The 22,776-nt window shown below is 47.0% G+C and overlaps 3 protein-coding genes across 3 annotated transcripts; 1 reads left to right on the top strand and 2 right to left on the bottom strand.

Annotated features, from left to right (window-relative positions):
* Positions 1 to 680: 680 nt before the first annotated feature.
* Positions 681 to 16,180, bottom strand: TRUGW13939_06140 (uncharacterized protein; the record flags this gene model as incomplete). Its single annotated transcript, XM_035489296.1, has 8 exons — positions 681 to 836; positions 895 to 5,477; positions 5,531 to 7,565; positions 7,614 to 8,819; positions 8,869 to 11,253; positions 11,310 to 11,494; positions 11,557 to 11,805; positions 11,860 to 16,180. The coding sequence occupies 8 exons, from the start codon at positions 16,178 to 16,180 to the stop codon at positions 681 to 683; spliced, it is 15,120 nt and encodes a 5,039-aa protein (XP_035345189.1).
* Positions 16,181 to 17,200: 1,020 nt separating this feature from the next.
* On the top strand, positions 17,201 to 18,663 carry TRUGW13939_06139 (uncharacterized protein; the record flags this gene model as incomplete). Its single annotated transcript, XM_035489295.1, has 2 exons — positions 17,201 to 17,988; positions 18,045 to 18,663. 2 exons carry the CDS (start codon positions 17,201 to 17,203, stop codon positions 18,661 to 18,663), a joined length of 1,407 nt encoding a protein of 468 aa, XP_035345188.1.
* A 949-nt stretch (positions 18,664 to 19,612) lies between these two features.
* Positions 19,613 to 22,089, bottom strand: TRUGW13939_06138 (uncharacterized protein; the record flags this gene model as incomplete). The annotated part of the gene is made up of 6 exons (XM_035489294.1): positions 19,613 to 20,259; positions 20,315 to 20,427; positions 20,489 to 20,753; positions 20,801 to 20,873; positions 20,928 to 21,731; positions 21,799 to 22,089. 6 exons carry the CDS (start codon positions 22,087 to 22,089, stop codon positions 19,613 to 19,615), a joined length of 2,193 nt encoding a protein of 730 aa, XP_035345187.1.
* Between the last annotated feature and the right edge of the window lie 687 nt (positions 22,090 to 22,776).

Genomic DNA, 22,776 nt, shown 5'->3' with positions numbered 1-22,776 from the left:
TTATGCCCAACAGTAGTGCGGTATGTACGCGTCGGCGATAGCCCCACGCGACGTTATCGACAGCGATCACCCCTAATCGATACGATACGATATCACAATCGATAAAAAGATACGTATCAGATAATCATCCCCTCCCTAATTTTAGACTACTCACGTACCATCGAACAATCGTCTTAGCTTTCTGCTCTAGTTACCTGTCAATCTCATGGTCTCGCGCCCTTGCAGCGACCACCCCTTTTGTGCCTTCTCGACTCCTCCAACGCACCATGCTTTTATGTATTTAGTACTTACAATGGTGTTCAGCTATTATTAATTCTGGAGTTCATCGTATTGCCATGGTTTCGCCTCAATAGTCAGCTCGGTGGCTTGCGAGTACGCACTCCTGTCATATCGGCTATTTCGCAACTGTATGATATAACTTCATGTTGTGACCAGTCCAATACATTAGCTCATGTAGAAATTCCTTCGAGTTCGAGTAACATCTTATAAATTAAAAAAAAATAAAAAAATAAAAAAAACCAGCCACTCGAAGGGACCCTGATTGGCTATCTAAAATAATAACATGAAACTAAATTTTTTTTTGCACTGGTAATAATAATAAAATACAAAAGAAAAGAAAATGTCTAAAAATTATCTAGCTTGAATATATGGAAAATCACGCATCTTCAATCATCTGGAGCTCATCCTGATTTAAATGCAACCAGGTCCTCTAACTCCTTTCGTATCTCATCTAGAATCCTCTCAGCCTTTTCTCCGCTGAGAAGCGTCTCTGGCCCAAAAATTCCCACGTCCATTCCCCCGCCACGGACAGCGATTTCAACATCTATACAATTGGCCTGTGCAGTCTTTAATTAGCAAATGGCCTCTGTATCCATCCACAAAACCAGAACTTACTGTATAAGATCTGGCCAAGTCCTCATCCTGGTTCGATGTCTCGACATCTTCATTACTACCTCGCCCAGATACATCCGGTGTAACGCCCTTAGGTTCAAATGGGTTAATGTGAGCCCCTTCCAGCGTATTTTCAGACTCGGGCAGTCTCAAGAAATTCACAAAGACATCCAACTTGACACTAGTCCAGTCCATGATCTCTGTCAACGACACTCCAGCGTGATCCACTCGGCTAATATCGTGCAAGTCGCTCTGGATCTGATGAGCGCTTTCGATAGCAGGCACCTTGACCTGACGAATTCGTAATGGTACCATATTCAAAGTCGGCGCAACTAGGTCTGAAAGCCCTTCAAGAGCATAGCTCCTGTTTGCCAAGTAGATGCCTAGAACTAGATTATCCGCCTCTGTTGGCGTTTTCTGGTCACGCGAGTTCCACATTAGTTGTGAATGCACCTTGGCATATACCGCCATGAACAAAGATTGAAGACTAAGACCATTGTGTCGCGCGACCAACTCTAACCTCTCCACATTTGTGATGAGACCAGGCTGGAAGAAACTCTGTCTTCTGCAACTTGGAACGTTGGTATCGGACTGGTATTTCGTATCCATACCAGAAAGATAGCTCTCCCAGAATTGTTTCCGCGCTGTCACTGGCGAGTACACCGCCTGAAAGGCTATGAATTTTGAAAAATCTAATTCGTTACCTGAGACATCCCCACTCATGCATAGTTGCCCAAGGGAGTCGATGATTTTTGGAAGCGAGACAGCGTCGTATAGTGCATGATGTATGTGTAAATTTATCAACACGCCATGGCTGGCCTTCACCGCATGAATGGAAACAGGTCCAGAAACAATGGGTCGCTGCTTCGGTCTCAAAAACCCAGGGTCAGAAGCTGCTTCATTCCAGTGAACGGGGTTGTCCGCATCTTTCAGAATTATCTGGACAAATGGGATGTCTCGTTGACCTGTGCGAATGAAGCCTGTCCGAAGAATTGGAAATTGCGCTATCAGCCTTTTCCATGCATGATCTAGCTGATCACGAGAGATGTTTTCAACCGAATAGAAGAAACTCCCATAGAAAATCTGTGGATCCAGTGCATTCACAGCAAGACAATAGGTCTGTCCTGATGTCGTTGGAAGTACTATTTCAACATTGCTGGCAAGGATTTTGTTCGACGACAAAATTTCCTCCACGTCGAAGCCCTTCAAAATTTCATTGATAGCTGTCTCCGCATTTCCACCGGAGAATTGTAGAACTTCTGGTTCCACCGATTGTGCCATTCTTCTGATGGACCCTGCTTTGAGCATCGCGGTGACTGGCAGAATGACAGACTGCTGCCTCAGCAATGCGCACACCTTGATGGCACTAATGCTGTCCAGTCCAAGATTGAACAGAGTGGAATCTTTGCTGATACTTTCCTGGGCTATTCCTGATAGAATAGAAAGAACCCCACGTATTTTATTTTCCAATTCAGTCCATGTGCTATCAGCCTCTGGCCCATCGCTCACCTCACGGGCTACTTCCTGTTCGTTGCTCCCTTCTCGGAAAACAGCACTCTGGCAGACCGTTATGCCATCGTCTGTAAAGTCAACTGTCGGATGATGGGGTTCACTCAAGATGAGATGAAAAACTTTGCTGATCTGATCCAAAATACCCGAAGCATCCCCTACACCCAAAATATCATCACGAGCTGCGAGACGGCAGATCATGGACTCATCCAAAAGCTCCATTTCAACCGACAGTGGATATCCCGTATCCGCTTGCCCGTCAACAGATTTGTAAAGAGCAGCTGGTCTGGTAGGTGGAGCCGACGGTCGTTTCTGATATATAAAAATCGTATCGAATAGAGAGCCAGCCGTTACTCCTGCACCAGCTTTCCGGAGGGGGTAGTGTTGATGTTCCGCTAAATCTCCAAGAGTACTCTGAATGTACTTGAGCATGTCTACACGAGAGCCATGAAGAATGGCTCGAAAGGCTACTGTGTTCATTGTTGGAAACATGATTTCATCGGCATCAGCAAAGTTTCGACCAGAAAGAACAAGCCCAAAACAGACGTCGAGGCTTTTGACAAACCCAGCTAGTGCAAGAGACCATGTAGCAAGAGTCAATGTCTGCACTGTCACCCCGTGGTGTTTGCAGAATTGCGTAATGTCTTCGCTTGGTATATCAAACAATCTTTCCAAACGGTGTAAAGTAGATGTATTGCCGTGTGTATTCTTGCTGGTTGGAAATTTATGAGGCTCCAAATTTTTCAAGGTCACATCCCAGAATTTTTGGTGGCTTTCTCCTGAGGAGTTTAGAATTTGTTGCACAGTGGCCTCATATGAGGGCCTATCAACGCGGTTTCCGAAGTATGCCTTCTCAACATCATTGTGTAGAAGATCAAGGGACCAGCCGTCGTATAGCGCGTGAGCGATAGATAAAATTATATAATTTTTGTTCGCTGTCTGAACCGCACGCAAGACAAGAGTGGAATGGTTCTGGTCGCCGACAATTGATTTGACAATGTTGTCTAACGGGCCATCTTGTACATGGATCACAGGAATTTCTGTATCCAAAGGTGCATGTACAATTTGAGCATATGAAAATGGCAATTTGGGATCTTCAATCTCCACAAAAGTCGTTCGGAGAATATCGTGAGCGTCGATAACAGTCTTCCACGATTTTAATAGCCTTGAGAAGTCCACATTTTCCTCTACCTCAAAAGCTTCTATCGTGTAGTAGTGTTGATAATCTGAGATGAACATTTCCGCCACCATCGCTTCCTGAAGTGCCGTAGGAGGTAGGATGTTTACCGTGTTTTCTGGCAGCTTTCCAGTTTCCTTCAGGCTTTTTGTTATCTCCTCTTTCATCTGATCAAGAGAAATTTCTGAATCTGTCGCCCTCGAGTCGGATGTAGTGGAAAGGCTTTTTGACATATTTAACAGACTCCTGTGGCTCATGATAGAACTGACAGTAAGACTGATGCCACGATGTTTTAATCTCGAAGATAGCTTCACAGCATCAATACTGTCCAATCCAAGCTCAAAAATGGATGCTTCGGGGTGAACATCCTCTGGATCGATACCTGAAAGCTCTGCAATGACGTTTCGAATATCTGTCATTGTTGGCGTCCAGTCAAATTCCCTATCGGACTTGATGGTCACTTCCTGAGCAGTGACATCTGCAACTGATGCACCATTAGCACCACCTTGCTTGTCATCGGGCAGTCCAGTATCCTTTTCAAGAGAAATGGTCTTGCAAATTTCTCCAAAAGTCGACAACAGTAGTTCGGCTTCTTCCGTTGAAAAAGCGTGACTCTTGGCTGCTAAAGTTGCAGTCACATATCCTTGTCGACTCTGGTTCACTTCAAGAGACAGAGGATAATCGGCGGCAGAAACAGAATCGACCTCGGACCAAATATCTTCTGTCATAGGATCAGACTTTTGAAACACGAAGAGTATCTCAAACAGCGGTTGATTTGATCCTCGTCGTAGCCATTTCAAAATGTCTCGAAGAGGAGTATGCTGGAATGGAAGAGCTGAAATATAATGATGGTGACATGCTTTGATGAGATCTGCTCTAGTGGTGGGCTGTCGAAATGAAATATAACTAGGGATGGTATTGAATAGAGGCCCGACAACATTCTCTGTACCAGGAATATCAAGCGCTCTTCCAGACATCACTATTCCCAGAGAAGGAACATTCAAGAGGCGTTCGTGGAGTGCAAGAAGCCAGCACGCGTGGAAGATAGAATTGTCCGTCACTTGCAAAGAGGCTTTCATTTCGTCTAGGCCTTCGACGTTGCCGATGTTTTGCGTAAGAACGATTGTCTGAGACTTGTCGATGGCTGGGTCGCTAAAGTTGCGTTTATAAGGAACGTCACCAAGGATATCTGTCCAAAAGTCCTTGGCTTGTGGCAGTTCCTGCAATGGTCCATGTGGCAATATTTCCGCGAAAGTAGGGACATTTCCTGGCACTTCTTGGCCGCGATAACGTAGTCTGACTTGCTCTAGCAGCAGTGGAAGACTATTTCCATCGTACAGAGCATGGAATATGTTCAAGCAAAGTAACCTTTTACTCGGAGACTTGACAATTCTCAAACTCCATAGAGGCCCAGAAAGGTCACGTAAACCATCACACCATGCCTTCCAAAAAGTCTCGCTGATATCTTCTATATCATGGTCATCTGCAGTTTCTTCGAGCCACGGGAGTGTATCATGTTTCAAAAACACCTGGCCATACCCATCTGGTAGTGCTACCATTCGAGCACGAAGTAATTGAACGGCCGCTTGTGTCTCGGACCAGACTTTTCGTAATTGTCCGAGGTCAACTTCAGGTTTCAGCTCAAATCGAAACAAAGAGCAATAAGGATTCTCCGAGCTTTCTAGAAATCGTGCTATCATTCCTGCTTGCAGTGGTGTACAGGGAGCCATATCCTCAATACTTTGAGTGGTAATCCCAATGTTCTCGGCAGCGACGAAGGTGTATCTATGTGCAAAGGCTTTTATTTTCTGTTTGCTGGGTTCATTACCCACATGCGTCGCAGAACTTTTATTTGATTTCGAATCAACCAAAGTCGAGGCAATTCCTGCAACGGTAGGACCTAATTAAAGTAGAGGTTAGTCAAGAAAAACACACTTAAAGCTGGATTCTTACTTTTCATGATCGAAGAAACCTGAGCAGCTGCAAACCCAGCATCTCTGAATTTCTGGGCAAGCCCTATCACTGATATCGAATCAATTCCGAGATCATATATACTGGTTGACTGCGAAATTTCATCTGGCTTCACTTTAGCAAATTCTGCAAGAACCCGAACAGTAGCTCGAACATCTTCTCGATTGATTGACTCCCTTCCATTGGAAATATAGCTCAATTGCTGAAGCTGTTCAAGGGATATTTCGGCATAAAAGTTCTTCAGAACTTTCATGTCGGCCTTGTTATTCGGAGACAGTGGCAACGCTGGAATTGGGATTATATGAGTTGGGACCATGTAACCAGGCAGTTTGGATTTCGTAAACTCTTGAACAGCCATGACAATCTCGTTCATATTTTCGTCTTTGACAATATCGAGAGTATCACGTCTTTTGTCCGGCCTTTCTCTCGCAATAAATGCTACCAACTGTTCCCTCATTTGACTGGGGTGCTTAATCACCAAAGTTGCAACCTCTGATATTTCCGGAGTAGCTTTTTGAATGACTGCATTGATTTCACCAATCTCAAGCCGCTGTCCTCGGATCTTCACTTGATCGTCTATTCGCCCAAGGAACTGAAAACTTCCATCATGCAATATTCTAACGAGGTCTCCTGTACGGTAAGCTCGTTCTTGGAACTCATCGAGAATTTGAAATTTCTCTCGAGTCAACTCCGGGCGGTTCAGATAACCCCGACCAACCAATGCACCCGAGACACATAGTTCACCGATAGCTCCTCGAAGTACAGGGGTTGTAGTATCTGGTTGAAAAACATATGACCCAACATTGTCGAACTGGGGGCCAATGTTTGATGATTTGCTATTCTCGTCCATTCGAGGGAGCATAGTGCAGCCAATTGTGACCTCTGTAGGACCATAACCGTTGTATATGACCCTATGATTCCCCCATGCATCGAGTATTTCCTGTTTCAGTGCCTCTCCACCAGTGATAAATACGCCTTTGCATAATGACGGGACTTCCTGTGGGGTGACCAATTTGGCAAGGCTTGGTGTGAGATCCACATGGGTGATTCCAAGTTGGCTCATTGTCCCAGCAAGATCTTGAAACAGTAAATCTCGAGGACAAGATGTGAGGCAGATGCCCACACTCCAGCTCCAGTACTGCTCCAACACGCTGACATCAAAATGGAATGACGCAAACTGGAGCCAGCGTGAGTCCTCGTCCCAGTGCGGGTTGAACAATCTTGTAAAGGCCTGCATGGCTTGCACGGCATTATCGTGCGTTATCTCGCAGCCCTTGGGAGTCCCCGTTGTTCCAGATGTATATAGACAGTAGCATGTGTCATCTGGATCAATTGGCCTTTCGAGAACCACCTGGTCATGTGAGATATCATCTAACAAACCAGGTTTGTCCAGTGCCACAGTTGTAACCCCTGAAATCTTTGCGAGCTCCTCATACTTGTCTGAAGTGGAAAGAAGTAACTTGGCGCGTGAGTCCTGAACAATGAACTCTTTTCTGGCGAGCGGTGCGCCTGGGTCTAGTGCAACAAAGGCATGGCCATTCTTGAGAATCCCAAGGATAGCGAAATACGCCTCGGGGCATTTATCGAAACAAATTGCAACCAACCCGCCTTTGCTCGCATTGAGATTTTGCAATAATCTAGCAACTTTGTTGCCAATATGGTCAAGTTCACGATATGTCCATGCGTTTTTGTGAATCCGATCCAAGCTGTCCCCGTACACAAACTCGAGGGCTGTTTTATCTGGTAATGTTCGCGCACTTTCCTCTACAAATTCGTGTAATAGGCCGACCGGAGAAGTGATTCGGGGTTCTTTAGCCGGTGTGACGGAGAGCAAGTCGAGCCGTATGTTCGAAGTTTCCGCGCAATTCGAGCCAGTGCAAAGCAAGCCATCTGCGAGAAGATGATCAAACTGCATCAATATGAGATCAGCTTGTTCCTGGGGAACAACATCACTTCTGCATGTCACGCGTAGAGTAATTCCTTCGTCATCGGGAACCATTTCCATCGATATCGGATACTGATTTATGGTCAACTAAGAACCGAAGCCAGAAAATGTGATACTTACGTCTATTCTAGCATCATCTTCGACAACTTCCCAAAATTGTGCCTCCTTATTCGTGTGAGACAATTTTTGATAGGCAAATAGACTATCCACAAGAGCTCCGTCGGCCTTGAAAAGCCTTTGGATTTTGGATAATGGAGTGAACTGGTACTTCATTAGCGAGGCATTGGTTTTCACTATTGAGGAAATAAAGTCTTGGTTCTTTCCTTCAACTAAACAGTGGAAGGGAAGCGTAACAAGGCAGGGGAAAACTGCGTCTTGAGCATCATGAGTAACGTCACGACCAGATAGTACCAGGCCAAAGGAGATATTAGTCTCTCCAGTATAAAAGGAAAGGAGCCTAGCCCATGCCGCTTGACCTGCAGCCTGTAATGTGACCCCGATGGCTTTGCATTTCTCATTGATGGTGTCGAGAGGTTTTGAGACCCGTTGAGATCTCACAATGACTGCTGGTTCCCTGACAGTACTTGGGCTGAGGTTAGGAAAACTTGTGTTTTGAAAACCCGAGCCCACGTCACCCCAGAATGCGTCTATATCCTTCTTCGTCGATGAGGCAGCGCTGAGAATTGGGCCAAGAACAAAAGAAATTGGGGTATCACGTCGTATTGAATGTCCTTGATATTCAGCTGCTACGTCCGACAGTATCAGCTCCATAGATTGAGCATCATACAAAGAATGCATGGCCGTGAGTTCAAGTTCCACGACAGATGGCAAATGTCGGATAACAATGAGCCATGGTGGTAAATGAAGATTTGCATACATCGAGCTCCGTTGCTGTTCAAGTTCATCTTTTGATGGTCTCGTCTGACGCTCAGTCCATGGAAGCGAGATTTGGCCTGGAGAATAGGTGACCATCGCAAAAGGAAAACCGCGGTTCTCCAAATAGACGAATCCAGTCCGCAGCATTTCATGCCGAGCCATGACATTAGACCAAGAAGCCTTCAAACGGTCGAGGTCAATAGATTCCTTGAGTTCCAGAACAAGACGGTTGCAGTAGAGATCCCCGTGAGTTTTGGTAAATTCTGCGAGCATTCCTGCCTGGACTGGAGTGCATGGACGTATAGATTCAATGCTTTTATCTCCAAGACTTAAGCGATCCTCAACGTATTTTCTATGTTCCGAGTCAAACGAGGAAAAGTCAAATGTTTCCACGGGAGATGAGATGCCGTGACTGTTTAGCAAACTTGCAATTTGCCTTATACTTGGATTCTTCAAAGTGTTAGCTCCTTATTATTATTATTTTTTAATGAGGACTTACTTCAAGGATACTGGCTGCAGTTGCACTGAATCCAGCATCTTTCAAAAGTGCCGATAGCTGAATAGCATTGATACTATCCAGACCAAGCTGAAATATGGTAGTATCATGGCTGATTATTTGCGGATCACATCCAGATAGTCGGGAGATAATATTTCTAACCTTTAACTCTTCATCTGAAAACGTCAGAGCCGCATCTCGAGAAGCCAAAGAATTTGCACCAGACTTGGATGCAGCGTCCTTGACATCTCTAGCCTTCTTTGCGATTGTAGGTAGCTCCCTTGACTGATCGAAATCATTTGCTCGGGCGAGTGGGTATCGTAATGTCTGAATAACAAGGTCTGCAAAGTCTTTGAGCATAGAGTCTGCGTCTTCATCCGATACCTGGTTGGAATTCACGTGGAGTTGTATTGATATACTGTCTTGTTTGGCAGACGGAATCAGTTCTAAAATAATAGGGAAATCCATATCTCCTTCTTCCGATGTCAATTGCCACAATTCGCTGTCCAATTCTGTGACAGGTGGCTGAAGCAGCACGATAGAGTCAAATAGAGGTTTTCCGGAGAAGCTCTTTTGTATCTGCCTCAATGAGGTGGTGTGTTGATAGCCCATTATTTCGAGATTTGCCTTGTGTGCTGTTTTCACCACATCGATATTTAAGGCTGTAGGGTGGTTGACATGTACTCGTACCGGAAGGACACTGAAACACGGTCCAATAACACTTTCTATGCCTGTGATGGGTGTCGTCCTTCCGCTGAAAACATTCCCAAAGCAAATATCGGATGAATTTGTGTATATCGATAAAAGACGTGCCCATGCGCCTTGAACAAGACCCAGAAGAGTTACGGAGAGGCCACTGCACAATGCTTCTGCCTCTGTCAGGGATATTTTCAACTCTGATTTCCGTATTTCAATAGAACCCTTCTGGTCTTTTCCGGAGGAAGTCTCTGGCGTTGGCAGGAGTAGTGATCGAGAAATATCCTGCAGATACTCAGTCCAGAATGGATCAATGTCGTCACAGCTTTTCGCAAACACATAGTTGACAAAGTCACGAAACTGCGTGGGCGACGGTGACTGGATTCCAGCATATGAGTTTTCAACCTCCTTGAATAGCAAGTCCATCGCTTCACCGTCGTGCAAAGCGTGATGGATTGAGAAAAGTAGCATTTTGTTGTCGGTCTGTGCATGTGTAATGGCAGAAATAGAGTACGGAATTGTACGAGGCTGTTGAGTGTGTTGGGCAAACAGTGCTTTGTGGTTCGAGATCTCAGCTTCCAAATCTGTGGTGTTCACAGCAACCCACGGCAAATCGATTTGCTGTAGAATGACTTGCACAAATGAGAACTTTGCATTGCTGGTAGTAGTAACGAAACAAGTGCGCAGAATCTCATGACGTCGTGCCATCTGCTGCATTACATGATAAAGCTTTTCAAAGTCTCCTTTGAATTTAAGCAGTACATGGTTGCAGTAGGCATTTTCGTCTTGGGAGATTGTACGAGACAGCATTGATTCCTGCAAAGCAGTGCATGGAATCACCGTTTCAACGTGGTGACCCGCCGAGTGGAAATCTTCCTCAACTTTTTGGGCTATTTCGTCTGGCAAAAGGTAGTTCTTTCCCGTGTCTTTATACTGCTGGTTTTGTCGCCCCCTGTCGCCGACTGCCCTTGCAAGCTCGCTGATAGAACCATTTCGCAGAATTAGAGAGACGTCAACCTGGCCAAGACCCGCTTCTCTAAGCTGCCTTGCCACATGAATAGCGGAAATAGAATCGATCCCAATGCTATAAAGAGAAGTATTTGCTCTTAATAGTTCTAGGGGTGTTTTTGTTGTTTGGGAAATGATCATTGCAATATTCTTTTCCTCCTTGGTCAATTCACTGTTGTCGGATGTTCCTTGGAACCGCGAGAACTTTTGCAAATCCTCTGGAGCCAGAGATTCAAAAGCTTCTTTCAGCCTTCTCATGTCTATTTTCTTGACTCCCGTCATTGGAATATCCTCCATGGGTATGAGATATGTAGGTACCATATACGGTGTCAAATCAGCTGCCAAACCATCGAAAACAGACTTGGCCAAGCACTTCAACCCATCGTCAGATTCAACAGGCTTGCTCGAGACGAAGAATGTGACAAGTTGCTGCCGAGAGTGGTCTCCAACAATCATGGACGCACTGTCCTTGACCTGAACGTTGCGCAGAACTGCACTGTTTATCTCCCCTAATTCCACTCGTTGTCCACGCAGCTTGATTTGATCATCTCGGCGTCCCACAAACATCAGTGATCCATCTGGAAGCAATCTTCCAAAATCGCCAGATCGGTATAATCTACCGAATCGAGCATGATCAAGAAACTTCTCGCTTGTTAGATCGGATCGGTTGAGATATCCTTGTCCCTTTATTTCTCGTCAGAAAAAATTAACAGTCAATAAATAGCAATCATTTAGCTTACAACTTGATCACCACCAAAACAGAATTCACCAACCGCGCCCCGTGGTAACAAGGAAAAGTCGGAACCGCCGGATATAACAAAGGCTGATGTGTTTTTAAACGGTTTGCCAATGTTTCTCAGGTTGTCCGAGGCAGTCACATTAGGCTGCACTGTGCAGATATTGGTAGTTTCGCTTGGACCATATCCTAAAACCTTTTGTTAAAATAGCCATTTGCAAGGTACAAGTATATACCCGCCACGTACGTACCTTGATATAAGCCTTTACCTGCCCAGTCATGGTGCACTTTGGCAGTTAGACCCTCTCCAGCAGTCACCAGAAGTCTCACTTCCGGTACATTCTCAGGACGTATCAAAGCTGCGACTGTAGGGGTAAGACTGAGATGTGTTACAGTTCTATTCCGAATTACTTCTTCAATGTCCCGAAACATCACATCGTTTATAGCTGAGCAGAGGGTCATCCCACAGTGCCATGAGAAGAATATTTCAAAGACGGAAACTTCCGATTATTAGTTTTTGCTTTTGAAAAAAATGTTTGAAGACAGATACTGACCATCAAAAGCCTGTGAGCATGCCTGAAGAAATTTGGGATTAGGCCCGATAGGATAGATTTCTGCGAGCACTGCAATGTTGCTTTGTATATTCTGGTGAGTGATGACAACGCCTTTGGGTTTCCCGGTACTTCCAGATGTATAGACCACATAGGCGATGTTAGCCTGTTGAGATGAGGGAATAATGTTTGTATCTGAATATTGAAGCATATCCACGCTCTCAAGATCGAGAAGATTCAACCACTCGAAACCACTCCGGTCCGAGTGGAGACTTGGGCTAACAATGCAAAGCTTCGGTCGTGTTTCGCCCAGCACAGTCCGGATCCTTTCACGCGGAGTTTGGGGAGTCAAAGGTACGTATCCCGCTCCGACTTTAATAACTGCCAGTATCGATATGTACAAATCCAGTGATTTATCCAGAATTATACCAACGAGGTCTCCACTGCTGACACCACAGCTGATGATATGATGAGCAAGGCGGTTACTTCGTTGGTTAAGGTCGTGGTAAGTGAGAGGTTCAGCCTTGGCTGACCCCGTATCCGGGTCAAGAGAGTGAATGAACTCAATGGCATTGCGGCTTGGGTCATTTGCTGCAAGTTGTTCAACTTGATGTGCTAGAGACGGCAAGTCGTCCAGATGGACAAATTGGTCATTTTCTATTGATAGGACAGAGGAAGGAAGACGCTCGTTGATTAAACCAAGCTGCAAGTCCGGTGTGTGCGAGAAAATGGTTGCAATATGATCAATCTGCTCTAGAAGGAGACGTGCTTGAGCTGCTGGGAAGACAGATTCATCAAAAGTCGCAGCGGCCGTGAGTTTCCCATCTTTGGGTTCTAATTCGATAGTCAAGGGAAACTCCAGGAAATCTGCAGACACGACTTGCTCAACAGGAGAATTCAGCCGCGATGGACTCCCTGAGACTTCCTGCCAAACAAAAAGACAGTCAAACAGATGACTTGTGTTGGCGACACCAGAGAGTCTTTTGATCTGTCGAAGTGATATATCCCCGTATTCCAAAATCTTCCGGTTGTTCCTATGAACAGCGGTCAAGAGGTCATGAATAGTTCGCACCCACGAAAGATTGACACGGTTGGGAAATATGCGAAGGCAGGGTCCAATGGTGGCCTCGATGCCCTTGACAGGCAAGGTGCGGCCTGAAAAGACGGTGCCGACCATGACATCTGTCGTATCAAGATACGAAGACAAAATGTAAGTCAGAGTAGCCTGAAAGAAAGTCTGGCGACTGATTGACAGAGATCGGGCTTGCTCATCCACTTGTATCAAAGAAGTGTTCAAAGTATGACTAACTTTTCCGATTTTCGTAGGTATATCGTTTCTGCTCTGAAAGTTTGGCAGCGTCGAGGGGATTGCTCCTCGTAAATGATCTTCCCAGTAGGAAGTCGTTCCTGTGCTCGATTGTGATGAAGCTGATTTAAAATGATGCCTCACTACGCCTGAATATAAAGGTCGAACGTCCAGTTGTTCCTCTCGCAATGCCGATCCAAGATCATCCAGCAGCAGCTCCCAAGACCAGCCATCGTAGATGGCATGATGTATCTGGACTAAAACTCGAGTCGAACTTGCTTCGTGAAGAAAATGGACTTTGAGAGGTACGAGGATTCTATTATCGACCTCAATACTCCAGTCGCGTTCAAAGGACGTTGTTTCTTGAAAATAGCCCTCCAAATCCGGTGTCTTCCATACAACTCGACAGAACGGGTTATCGGGTAAATCGATTCTTAGGAAAACAGAGCGTAGCATTTCATTATACTCTATGAGCTTAGAGAAAGCTTGTCTTACCGAGTTCAACTGGAAGCCATCTCGAAATTCAAGTTCAATCCAATTGCAATAGGCCCTACAATCGCGAAGAGACTCTGAGAGCATGGCTAGTTGGATGTCACTGCATGGTTCCACCTTTTCAACCAGAGAATTGAGATTCTTTGCGTCAAGTACTGCCATGCCCGTATTAATAACCGAGTTCCATTCATCATCAGCGCTTTGATCAGGTGGTTCTTGCAACCTCTTGCTTGCTCCCTTGGAAAGCTCCCAAATATCGCTTACGGTATCTGCAGTCAAAAGTGCCCCAACATCCAAGTTGACCCCTATTTCTCGTAGTTTGGCAGCCAGCCTGATTCCTGATAACGAGTCAAGGCCAGCAGCTGAAAGGCTTTCAATGTAATTGTGAGATATATTCAAGGCTTTACTAACGGCTTTGGTAATGTCTTCTTCGAGTCTGTCTCGAAATGGCCTGCCCGACTGGCTGGCTCGATGAATCTGTTTGTAGTCTGCTTCCAAAGTCTTTTTGTCCACCTTTCCAGAGTCAAGCCGCGGGAATTCTCGAAGGATGATAAAATCACCTGGGACCATGTATGCCGGAAGTCTTCTTTGGCAAAATTGACGCATTTTCTCGGGCTGAACATCTTCATCCTCCTCGATCAATAACCATGAAATTAAGATCCCTTGAACTACACCAACAACGGCGCTGCGTATTTGAGGGTCGAGGCAAATGACATTTTCAATTTCCCCCAATTCCACTCGTTGGCCGCGTAATTTGACTTGGCCTGCAGATATTCTCCCAAGACATTCGATGCTGCCATCTGGTAGGAACCGCGCCTTGTCTCCCGTCCTATATAGACGTCCATACTTTGAAGTGCGGAGAAAGGCTTTGGAATTTTCAACAGGGCGGTTGATGTAGCCTTTTGCCAATTGCGGGCCACCAACGACCAGCTCTCCTATCTGACCGATTGGCAGAACCACAGGCTCTGATGAAGGCGTATTTTCATCAAGAGACATCACAAACGCTGAAACGGTCTTCAAAGGCTGGCCGATCAGGTTGACTCTAGAATCGGATTGAAAACTCGGTGCTACTGTACAATGAATAGCCGCCTCAGTTGGTCCGTACATGCCATGAAGAATTCCGGAGTTTGTAGCAGAGGCGCCGAATTCATCCACCACCCGCTTTGTGAGCATTTCACCAATGGTAAGTAGGACTTGGAGAGACGGCACTGATTGACGACTACGCAGGAGCTCAGCTGCTACTGTTGGCGTTAGCTCGGCTGCGTCTACCTGTAGCAGGGTAATAGTATTAGGAAGATCGTGAAGCATTATGCTTCGATCTGCACCCACAAGGGTGGCACCCCTGAACCACGGAAAGAAGACTTCAAAGACGGAGACGTCGAATGTGGGTGAGGCAAATTGGAGAAATCTGCGGAACGGCGGAATAAGGCTGTCGTGAGCAAGTAGTGACTGGGTCACTGCTCGATGAGATATCGTCACGCCTTTGGGTCGGCCTGTTGACCCAGATGTATACATAACATAGGCGAGATCCTCTGGACCAATGTCCGGAGAGTCCAAAGGAGAGGGAACAAGCTCAACTTCAAGGTCATCCACTATAACTAGTGAAACGGCCTTGGTGCTTGCAAGTTTTGTTCTAAATTTGCTTGAAGTGACAACAACCTCTGCAGCAACATCTTTCAGGATAAAAGCGACTCTATCTTCCGGGGAATCGGTCCCCAGAGGGCAAAAAGCAGCGCCTGCTTTCAAAACGGCAAGCCATGCAATATAAAGCTCCACAGACTGGCCGAGGAAAACGGGCACAATTCGGCTAGAAGGATTTGGGCCGAGTCTCCTGCCAATCTGATGTGCCAGTTTCGTTGAAAGACAATCCAAGTCTTGGAAAGATATGCTGTGAATAGAGTGGTCGGGCTTGAGGAATTCTAAAGCAGGAGCATCTCTATATGTATGGTGGAATGCCAGTTGGTGTAAAAACTGCGGCCCTTGGAGATGCTGAGGATCTGGGTTGGCGATGGATAACAGCGGTTTCTCACCGTCATCTACAACTTCACCACCAAGGCCAGCATAGCTCCGCACAAACTGTTGCAGTTGGACCGCTAGCTGCTTCAAGTGATGGGGTAGTATCCCGGCTTCGGATTTTAAAAAGCCAGCACCAACCGCCAAGTCAATGCTGCAAGACAGAGCGCACTTGACCACGATTCGGGGCACATCTGTCTGAAAAAGGGTATACTCTGTGGGTTGCTGAATGTCAATACCCGTGAACAATATTGTTTCTATCTCCTCCGGCTTGTGTATAGACTTCAAATTGATAATATTTTTCTCGGCCGTTTGCACTCTAACGGGACGCTGGTTGAGAGCAAACACAGGCTGTTCCTCGCCCGTGTAGGCATGCAAAAGGGCAGCCCATGACAGCACGATAGTCTCGACCGAGACCGAAGCTGCAGCATCGCTGGATAAACTCCATGGAATTTCTGCGTGAATGGCGTGGTCGGATGGATAGATATCAGGGAACTGGGTTAGTCTGTCCATAATAACTCGATCGATCGCCCTCTCTCTCTCTCTCTTTGTCTCTGCGCGAGGGATGCAAAACTGGGGGAGGGTCTAAATGAGGGTACACACGCACAGCTTTGAGTTAGCTGACGAGGTCCATGTTTGAGCGAGAGAAAAGAGACAAGTTGGAGAATATCGGCTGAGGGGTAGCTTCTATCCTTGCTGCTCGGGCGACGATACCGAACTGGGCGAGGAAGGAGCTATCGGTATTGGAAATACAAAGTTACCAACATCGCCAACTCTTGTGACGCGTGGACGTTACAGATTACGTTTTGGCATGTATCACCGGTTTACAAAACCCGGGTATAGGCGGCTAGCTAATATCTGTTTGTTTGACGCTTGATCGACAAATGAGTTCACCACCACCACAGCTGGAAGTGTGCATATTAAACGTACACCCCTGCCCGGCACGTGTAACCTAGGCACACATGATACATATACCTATACATATACATATTCTGTGTCCGCACGGCTGCTAGTTAAGAATGCAATACAAAAAGAAAAGTATATCGATCGTGTGGCTACAGATGCATGGCATAGCATAAGCTCAAGCGCCACATCGGACCGACATCGGATATGCATGCGCTCAGAACCGAACAAGAACAAACAAATCCCTATGAGAAGCAAGATTAGTGTAAATAATAATTTTTTCTTAATGGTGAGTGATGTAATGGAGGAAACCGGGTACGATGGTGGGAAGCGGGGGCGCTGCAGGTCGTGATTTGTTTGCTTCCATGTCGGTCTTTGGATCTGAGCCATCACAAAGCCATGCATGCTTGATTACAGCATGGCACTGGCCTCTTCAACTCCCTTAGTCCGTGACGCTATCTACGATAGTGCTGCAGCATGTATTCTTATTAAAATAGATTACGATTATTGTTACCTCGACCCCCCCACTCGGCGGAGGGCACATCTATATATCTCTCGTAGACTAGGCGAATACTTGGGTAGAAGAATACTGGCGACATTCACTTGTTTACCTGGGTAGACACATCAAGAATGTCGGACTCGTCGCGAAACACCGCAGCAGAAGATGATATCTACGATCTGATCTGCGTTGGCTTCGGTCCAGCCTCTCTCGCAATAGCCATCGCGATACACGATGCTCTAGACCCACGCTTATCCGGACAGCCACCAGCAGCCAAGCAGCCAAAAGTATGCTTCCTCGAGAAACAGAAAGCGTTCCAATGGCATGCAGGCATGCTGCTGCCCGGATCCAAGATGCAAATTTCGTTCATCAAGGATCTCGCCACAGTGCGCGAGCCGCGCAGTGATTTCACTTTCCTGAATTATCTCAAGGCACAAGGGAGACTGCTGAGCTTCTCCAACCTGGGCACCTTTTTGCCTTCGCGACTTGAGTTTGAGAATTATATGCGCTGGTGCGCCGCTCGGTTCGAGAATGTCGTCGCATACGGGCAGGAAGTGCAGGAGGTGGTGTCCGGGGCCGCGTCCTCTGGATCGGTCGATTCGTTTCTCGTTCGCTCAAGAGACCAGGCGTCCGGCCGCGTCTCAACCCGGAGAGCAAGGCATGTGGTGATTGCCGTAGGAGGAAAGCCCAAATTGCCGCCTGGCTTCCCTCAAACCGCACGTATCATGCACTCATCAGCATACTGCACTGCCTTGCCGGGCTTGTTGAAGAACCAGTCCAGTCCATACCACATCGCTGTTCTCGGCGGCGGCCAAAGTGCAGCTGAGATATTCCACGACCTGTCTCAGAGATATCCGAACGCGAAAACGACATTGATCTTGAGAGACTCGGCTCTGCGGCCCAGTGACGATTCTCCATTGTATGTTGCCCGCGGCGTGTGTCTTGATGCGTTCAAATGTTGATAACCTAGAACAGTGTCAATGAAATCTTCGACCCGGAGCGAGTTGACGGCTTCTATGCGCTTTCGCCAGAAGAACGAAAGAGCTCGATTGCCGCGAACCGAGCCACCAACTACAGCGTGGTGCGGCCCGAATTGATCGAGCAGATATACCAGGACATGTACATGCAGCGGATCAAGCACGCCGACGCGTCCAAGTGGCAGCACCGCATCTATACCCACCGCACGATAGACCACATAGACCACGAGGACGACAACCGGTTGAAAATCCACCTTGTCCCCGCCGACGGCAGCCGTCGTCATCCACACGAAATCCTCGCGGTAGACGCGCTGATGGTCGCCACCGGATACAGTCGCAACGTGTACGAAGACCTGCTGGCCAAAGTCGCGCATCTTCGGCCCCGAGAATCTGCCGACAAAAGCTGGGACGTCAACCGCAATTATAGCGTGAGTCTGGATCGGGGGCGAGTCAGCCGGCGCGCAGGTATCTGGCTTCAGGGTTGCAACGAGAGCACCCATGGGCTCAGCGACAGTCTGCTCTCCGTGCTGGCGTCGCGAGGCGGAGAGTTGGTCGAGTCGATCTGGGGCGAGCACTTGGCCAAGAAGAGGCCCCAAGTTAAGCGAGCTGTTTTGTGACGATGTGGACGGAGAAGTGATTGATCCACAGAGGGCGGCGGAGCAAAAACCGCTTATCAGATCATCAGATAAGAAGCCGACTGTGGGCCCTGTACCAGAACAGGCAAAACGGCCCACTATTTACAGTCTTCTAATACATGCATCCCTCAATTTATTACTCATAATCCTCACAAACGCCGTAGACAGCTATAAATAACACGTCCGATACCCGGACCGTTGACAAAACACACAGCTTGTTACAATACACAGGCCAATACCGCCCTTTACCCCTCTCGTGTATTTACCACCTACCCTTCTAGGCTGATATCCCCGATCTCCGAAGTCACACCTGAATCCGAACGGGCAATATGACTGGCAGCTGCGTATTGTCTAGCATCTGAATAAATGGGTCCAGAGATCTACGCAAGCATTCTACCTTGAATAATAATAAATAATCACGCGCTTACCGCCCACGCCGCATCATTACTAAAAGAAAGGGGTTTCAAAAAAAAAGAGTCAAATGACCAGCAGAATGAAAAGAATGCTAACATAGTGGAGGGTAGTGGGACTAGTCATGTCGTGCAACATGCAGTGTCGTACTGTGCCTGGTTTGATCAGCTGATGCTCTCTCTCCTGGAAGATTATGTGATCTATCAACTGGATCCGTGCGGCTGCCTGCAGGCCTAGATGCATGACTACTACATAGGGTCACTACATGTCGTGTCTGAAAAGACATGGATAAATACAAACAACGGTCATTACAACGAAATATATCCTGGCGACATCCCGCCCTCTTGTCTATGTATGCCAAATGAAAACTCCCATCAAATACATCGGTACAACGCTCAAGAACAAAGGATCCCCGTCCCATCAATATATGAATATATGAATATATGCAAAATGGCTCACAGAGAGAGAGAGAGAGAGAGAGAAATTGCAAGAGAATAGCACACGTTCAGATTCTCATCACTCAGGCACCGCGCTCAGGATCGTCGCCCGAGACACTCATATAACCTCCACCGCCGCCGGAACTTCCGCCGTGTAGTCGCCGTGGCGGTTCATACATGCTGTAATAGTTGACCACTGCGCCGTCCAGCATTGCCGAGCCAGGCTCGCGCTTCTTGAAAAACGGCGTCGAATCGAGCCAGAAATCTCGGCAGTTGGTGACAATGCCTCGCGAAAAGGGGTTGCGTTGTCTGACGGAACTTCCCTGGGCAGTGGCGAAGAAAGAGTCCAGTCCTAGCAGATTTCTCCACTGGCCGAAAAATCCCTTGCCGCGATGATGATGCCCTGCTCGGGCTCCAGGGTGTGGTCCGTGTCCGGCCCCCGTGAGCCCGGCAGCCGCAGGGGACGGAGTGCCGGCAACAAGAGCAGTTGTGATAGCCTGGGAAGCTGAGTGCGAGTTGTCGACCGTGTGGCCTCTCATATTCTCGTATGTGGTCTGGTTCCGCGAAATCTGAACCATTTGCACAGCGCAGAGCATCGTAACCCAGATCATCTGAAGCGCAGCCCAGATGGTGAGGACCAGGGTGAAACTATCCTTGGAGATGATACTGCAGAGGTTGTCGTTGATTATATTACATTGCAGTGTCTCTGGCGCCGGAAGAAGTTCGATATCTGGAACCAAGGTGTTAACGGAGTGATCACACAAAGAGGAGTTTCCATCACTTACAACAAATCACCAGACGAATGAATGTCAATATACCGATTTCCAGACATACAACATAAATGACGAAATGCCGCAAGTTGTTAGCTCCGACACAGTTGAAAATCCAAGGACAATGGCTTTGTAAAAGTAGTTAGGTCAGCCGCTGTTGTAAGAAATAAGAACAAGGGAAAATCATACTGGTCGTGTTTTGCAACGCATCGAGAACACCGACGGCAGTGCTTGCTTCGCAAAGGTTTTCGAACCATACAGTGAATGCAGAAATTTTCTTCGTTAAATTTCCAAGTATCAAACAGTTCCCGGATGACTTCTCGCTGTTGATTCCTGCTACCCATCTTGGGGATATATCCGGGATCTCCCGCCATCGAGAAGATGTAGAAATATGTGGTCAACAAGTAAGATACTGCGAAAAGGGCGTTCGAGATCGGGTATGAACTCCATGTTGCTGCTTATAATAAGTGACTAGTCCCTGAAATAGTAGAAACAAATTACCTGGCAAAACCCGAAGGAGATACGTTACTCCCACCCAGAACAAACTACCCGCAAAGACACCGGCGAGAAATGGCTGCTGGATGTTAGTCGACGCGGCAGAGGGTATACGTCACAGTGAAAAGCTTACTGTTTTTTGCAAAACTCGAAACTCCCCTGGCCCCCGATTAGCAACCAGTTGGGCCAAATATTGCATGCCAAATATTAACACGGCTGCCACCGGTACTCCGATGTAGATGGCGAATTCGCTAATGACCCAAATTGCCCAAAAGATGATGTTGAATGGCCAGAGAAAGAAGAACTTGGTCAACAGGCTCTTGCTATGCACGAGCATGGTCATGCCCATAGGAAGCGTCTTCAAGTTGCCATTCGGGTCATAGCCACAGTCATTCAAGGCTCGGTGCCAGGCTCTAGTTGACCTCATTTCGCTGGCCACAGTGCCTGGCGATTTCCCATCTCGGGTTGTTGCAGTTCTGTCGGCACCATACTCGAGCACCTTTTGAACGCACAAGTATGATCCTTTCACCAAAGCCCAGTGCAAAGGGGTGAGACCACCCTCATCCACGGCATTGACATTAGCTCCCCATCGCAAGAACAGATCCACGCAAGCCGGCAAACCCTTGTATGCTGCCCACATCAGGCCCGTATGACCCTGGGGATCGGCAACGTCAACTGGGATCCCCTGGTGGAGGAGGAGAATCACCAAAAACGCATTCCCGTCAATAGTGGCCAGGTGCAGAATGTTGTAACCCTGAGCATCGGTCGACAGCGGATCGGCACCGCGTTGGAGCATCAAGTCTACAATGTAGTAATGGCATCGCTGCGCAGCCCACATGGCCGGTGTCGCCACGGATTCGCCTCCCTTTGCGTTCACATCGGCTCCGGAGTCGAGAAGAAAGCGACACATGGCATATTGATTGTTTATCGCGGCCCACTTTTCGAATAGAAAAAAAAATAATCAGCGAGAGCTCGAATTTTTAGCCTTCATGATGTAGACTTACGTGTAGCGGAGTTATGCCTTCCTCGTCCTTGTACTTGGCATTGTACTTTTTCGTGTCAAACAGCTTCTGCATAGCGCCAATTTCCCCTAATCGCGCAAGCTGCATAATGTCCTCCTCAACCGGCAGCAGCGGTCTGCCTCCGTCTCCACCAGCTGGCATATCCTTCAGCTCAACGCCATCGGTCACGGCTTGCGGTGGTGCGGCGGACGCCTTTGTACTGGCGCCTGGCTGCATTGTCGAATTCCGCGGAGGCCCAGGCTGCTGTGGCTCATCCGAAGATGATTGATTCATTGTCGGTCGGGAATATTTCTTTGTTCTGCTTCGAAATAGGAGGTAAAAGCTTGTTTTTGTGGGCGGAGATGAAGGCGTTTGGGCTGAGGGTGCTAATTCGTAAGAAAATTGCGATCAACAACAAATCATGATAAACAAGAGATGGTTAACGGAAAGTAGAAGAGGCGTCTCAATAAAAATTTGCGCCGCTATATATTTCCCTCTTCCACCTTTTTTTTTCTCTTTCTCGTCCTGCTGGGATTCGCAGGATCAGGGAGTTGACAGGAGTGTCTTAAAAGTTGCGGAGAGTGGCTGCCTGGCCGCCTCGCCGGATATCATCACTGTGGCTTAGCGCAGCGAGGCTGAGCTCTAGCCAATTTCACAACATGCTGTGTTATTAATAATTCTGTGCGACCATTATTATTTCAGGTAACATTATTAATGATAATATTGTGGATTACGGTAAATTGCAAAAGTTTAAATTCTAGCTTATTAGCTTATTATAGACATTTGTGGTATAATACATACCCAACTAACTAGCAATATCTACAAACCTGGCTTGTTCTTATAGAAACAAAACAGATCCGACCCTATTCGTAGAGATTAAAACCGGCAGAGTAATAGCATCTAGATGGTGCTCAAAAAGGCAGTATGTACAGAATACAGGGTGGTATAGATGTGAACGCACTATCAATTGATAGCAAAAAA

The sequence above is a fragment of the Talaromyces rugulosus genome, chromosome III (assembly GCF_013368755.1).
Source record: "Talaromyces rugulosus chromosome III, complete sequence".
Classification (NCBI taxonomy): domain Eukaryota; kingdom Fungi; phylum Ascomycota; class Eurotiomycetes; order Eurotiales; family Trichocomaceae; genus Talaromyces; species Talaromyces rugulosus.
This window is presented reverse-complemented; position numbering and strand designations above follow the sequence as displayed.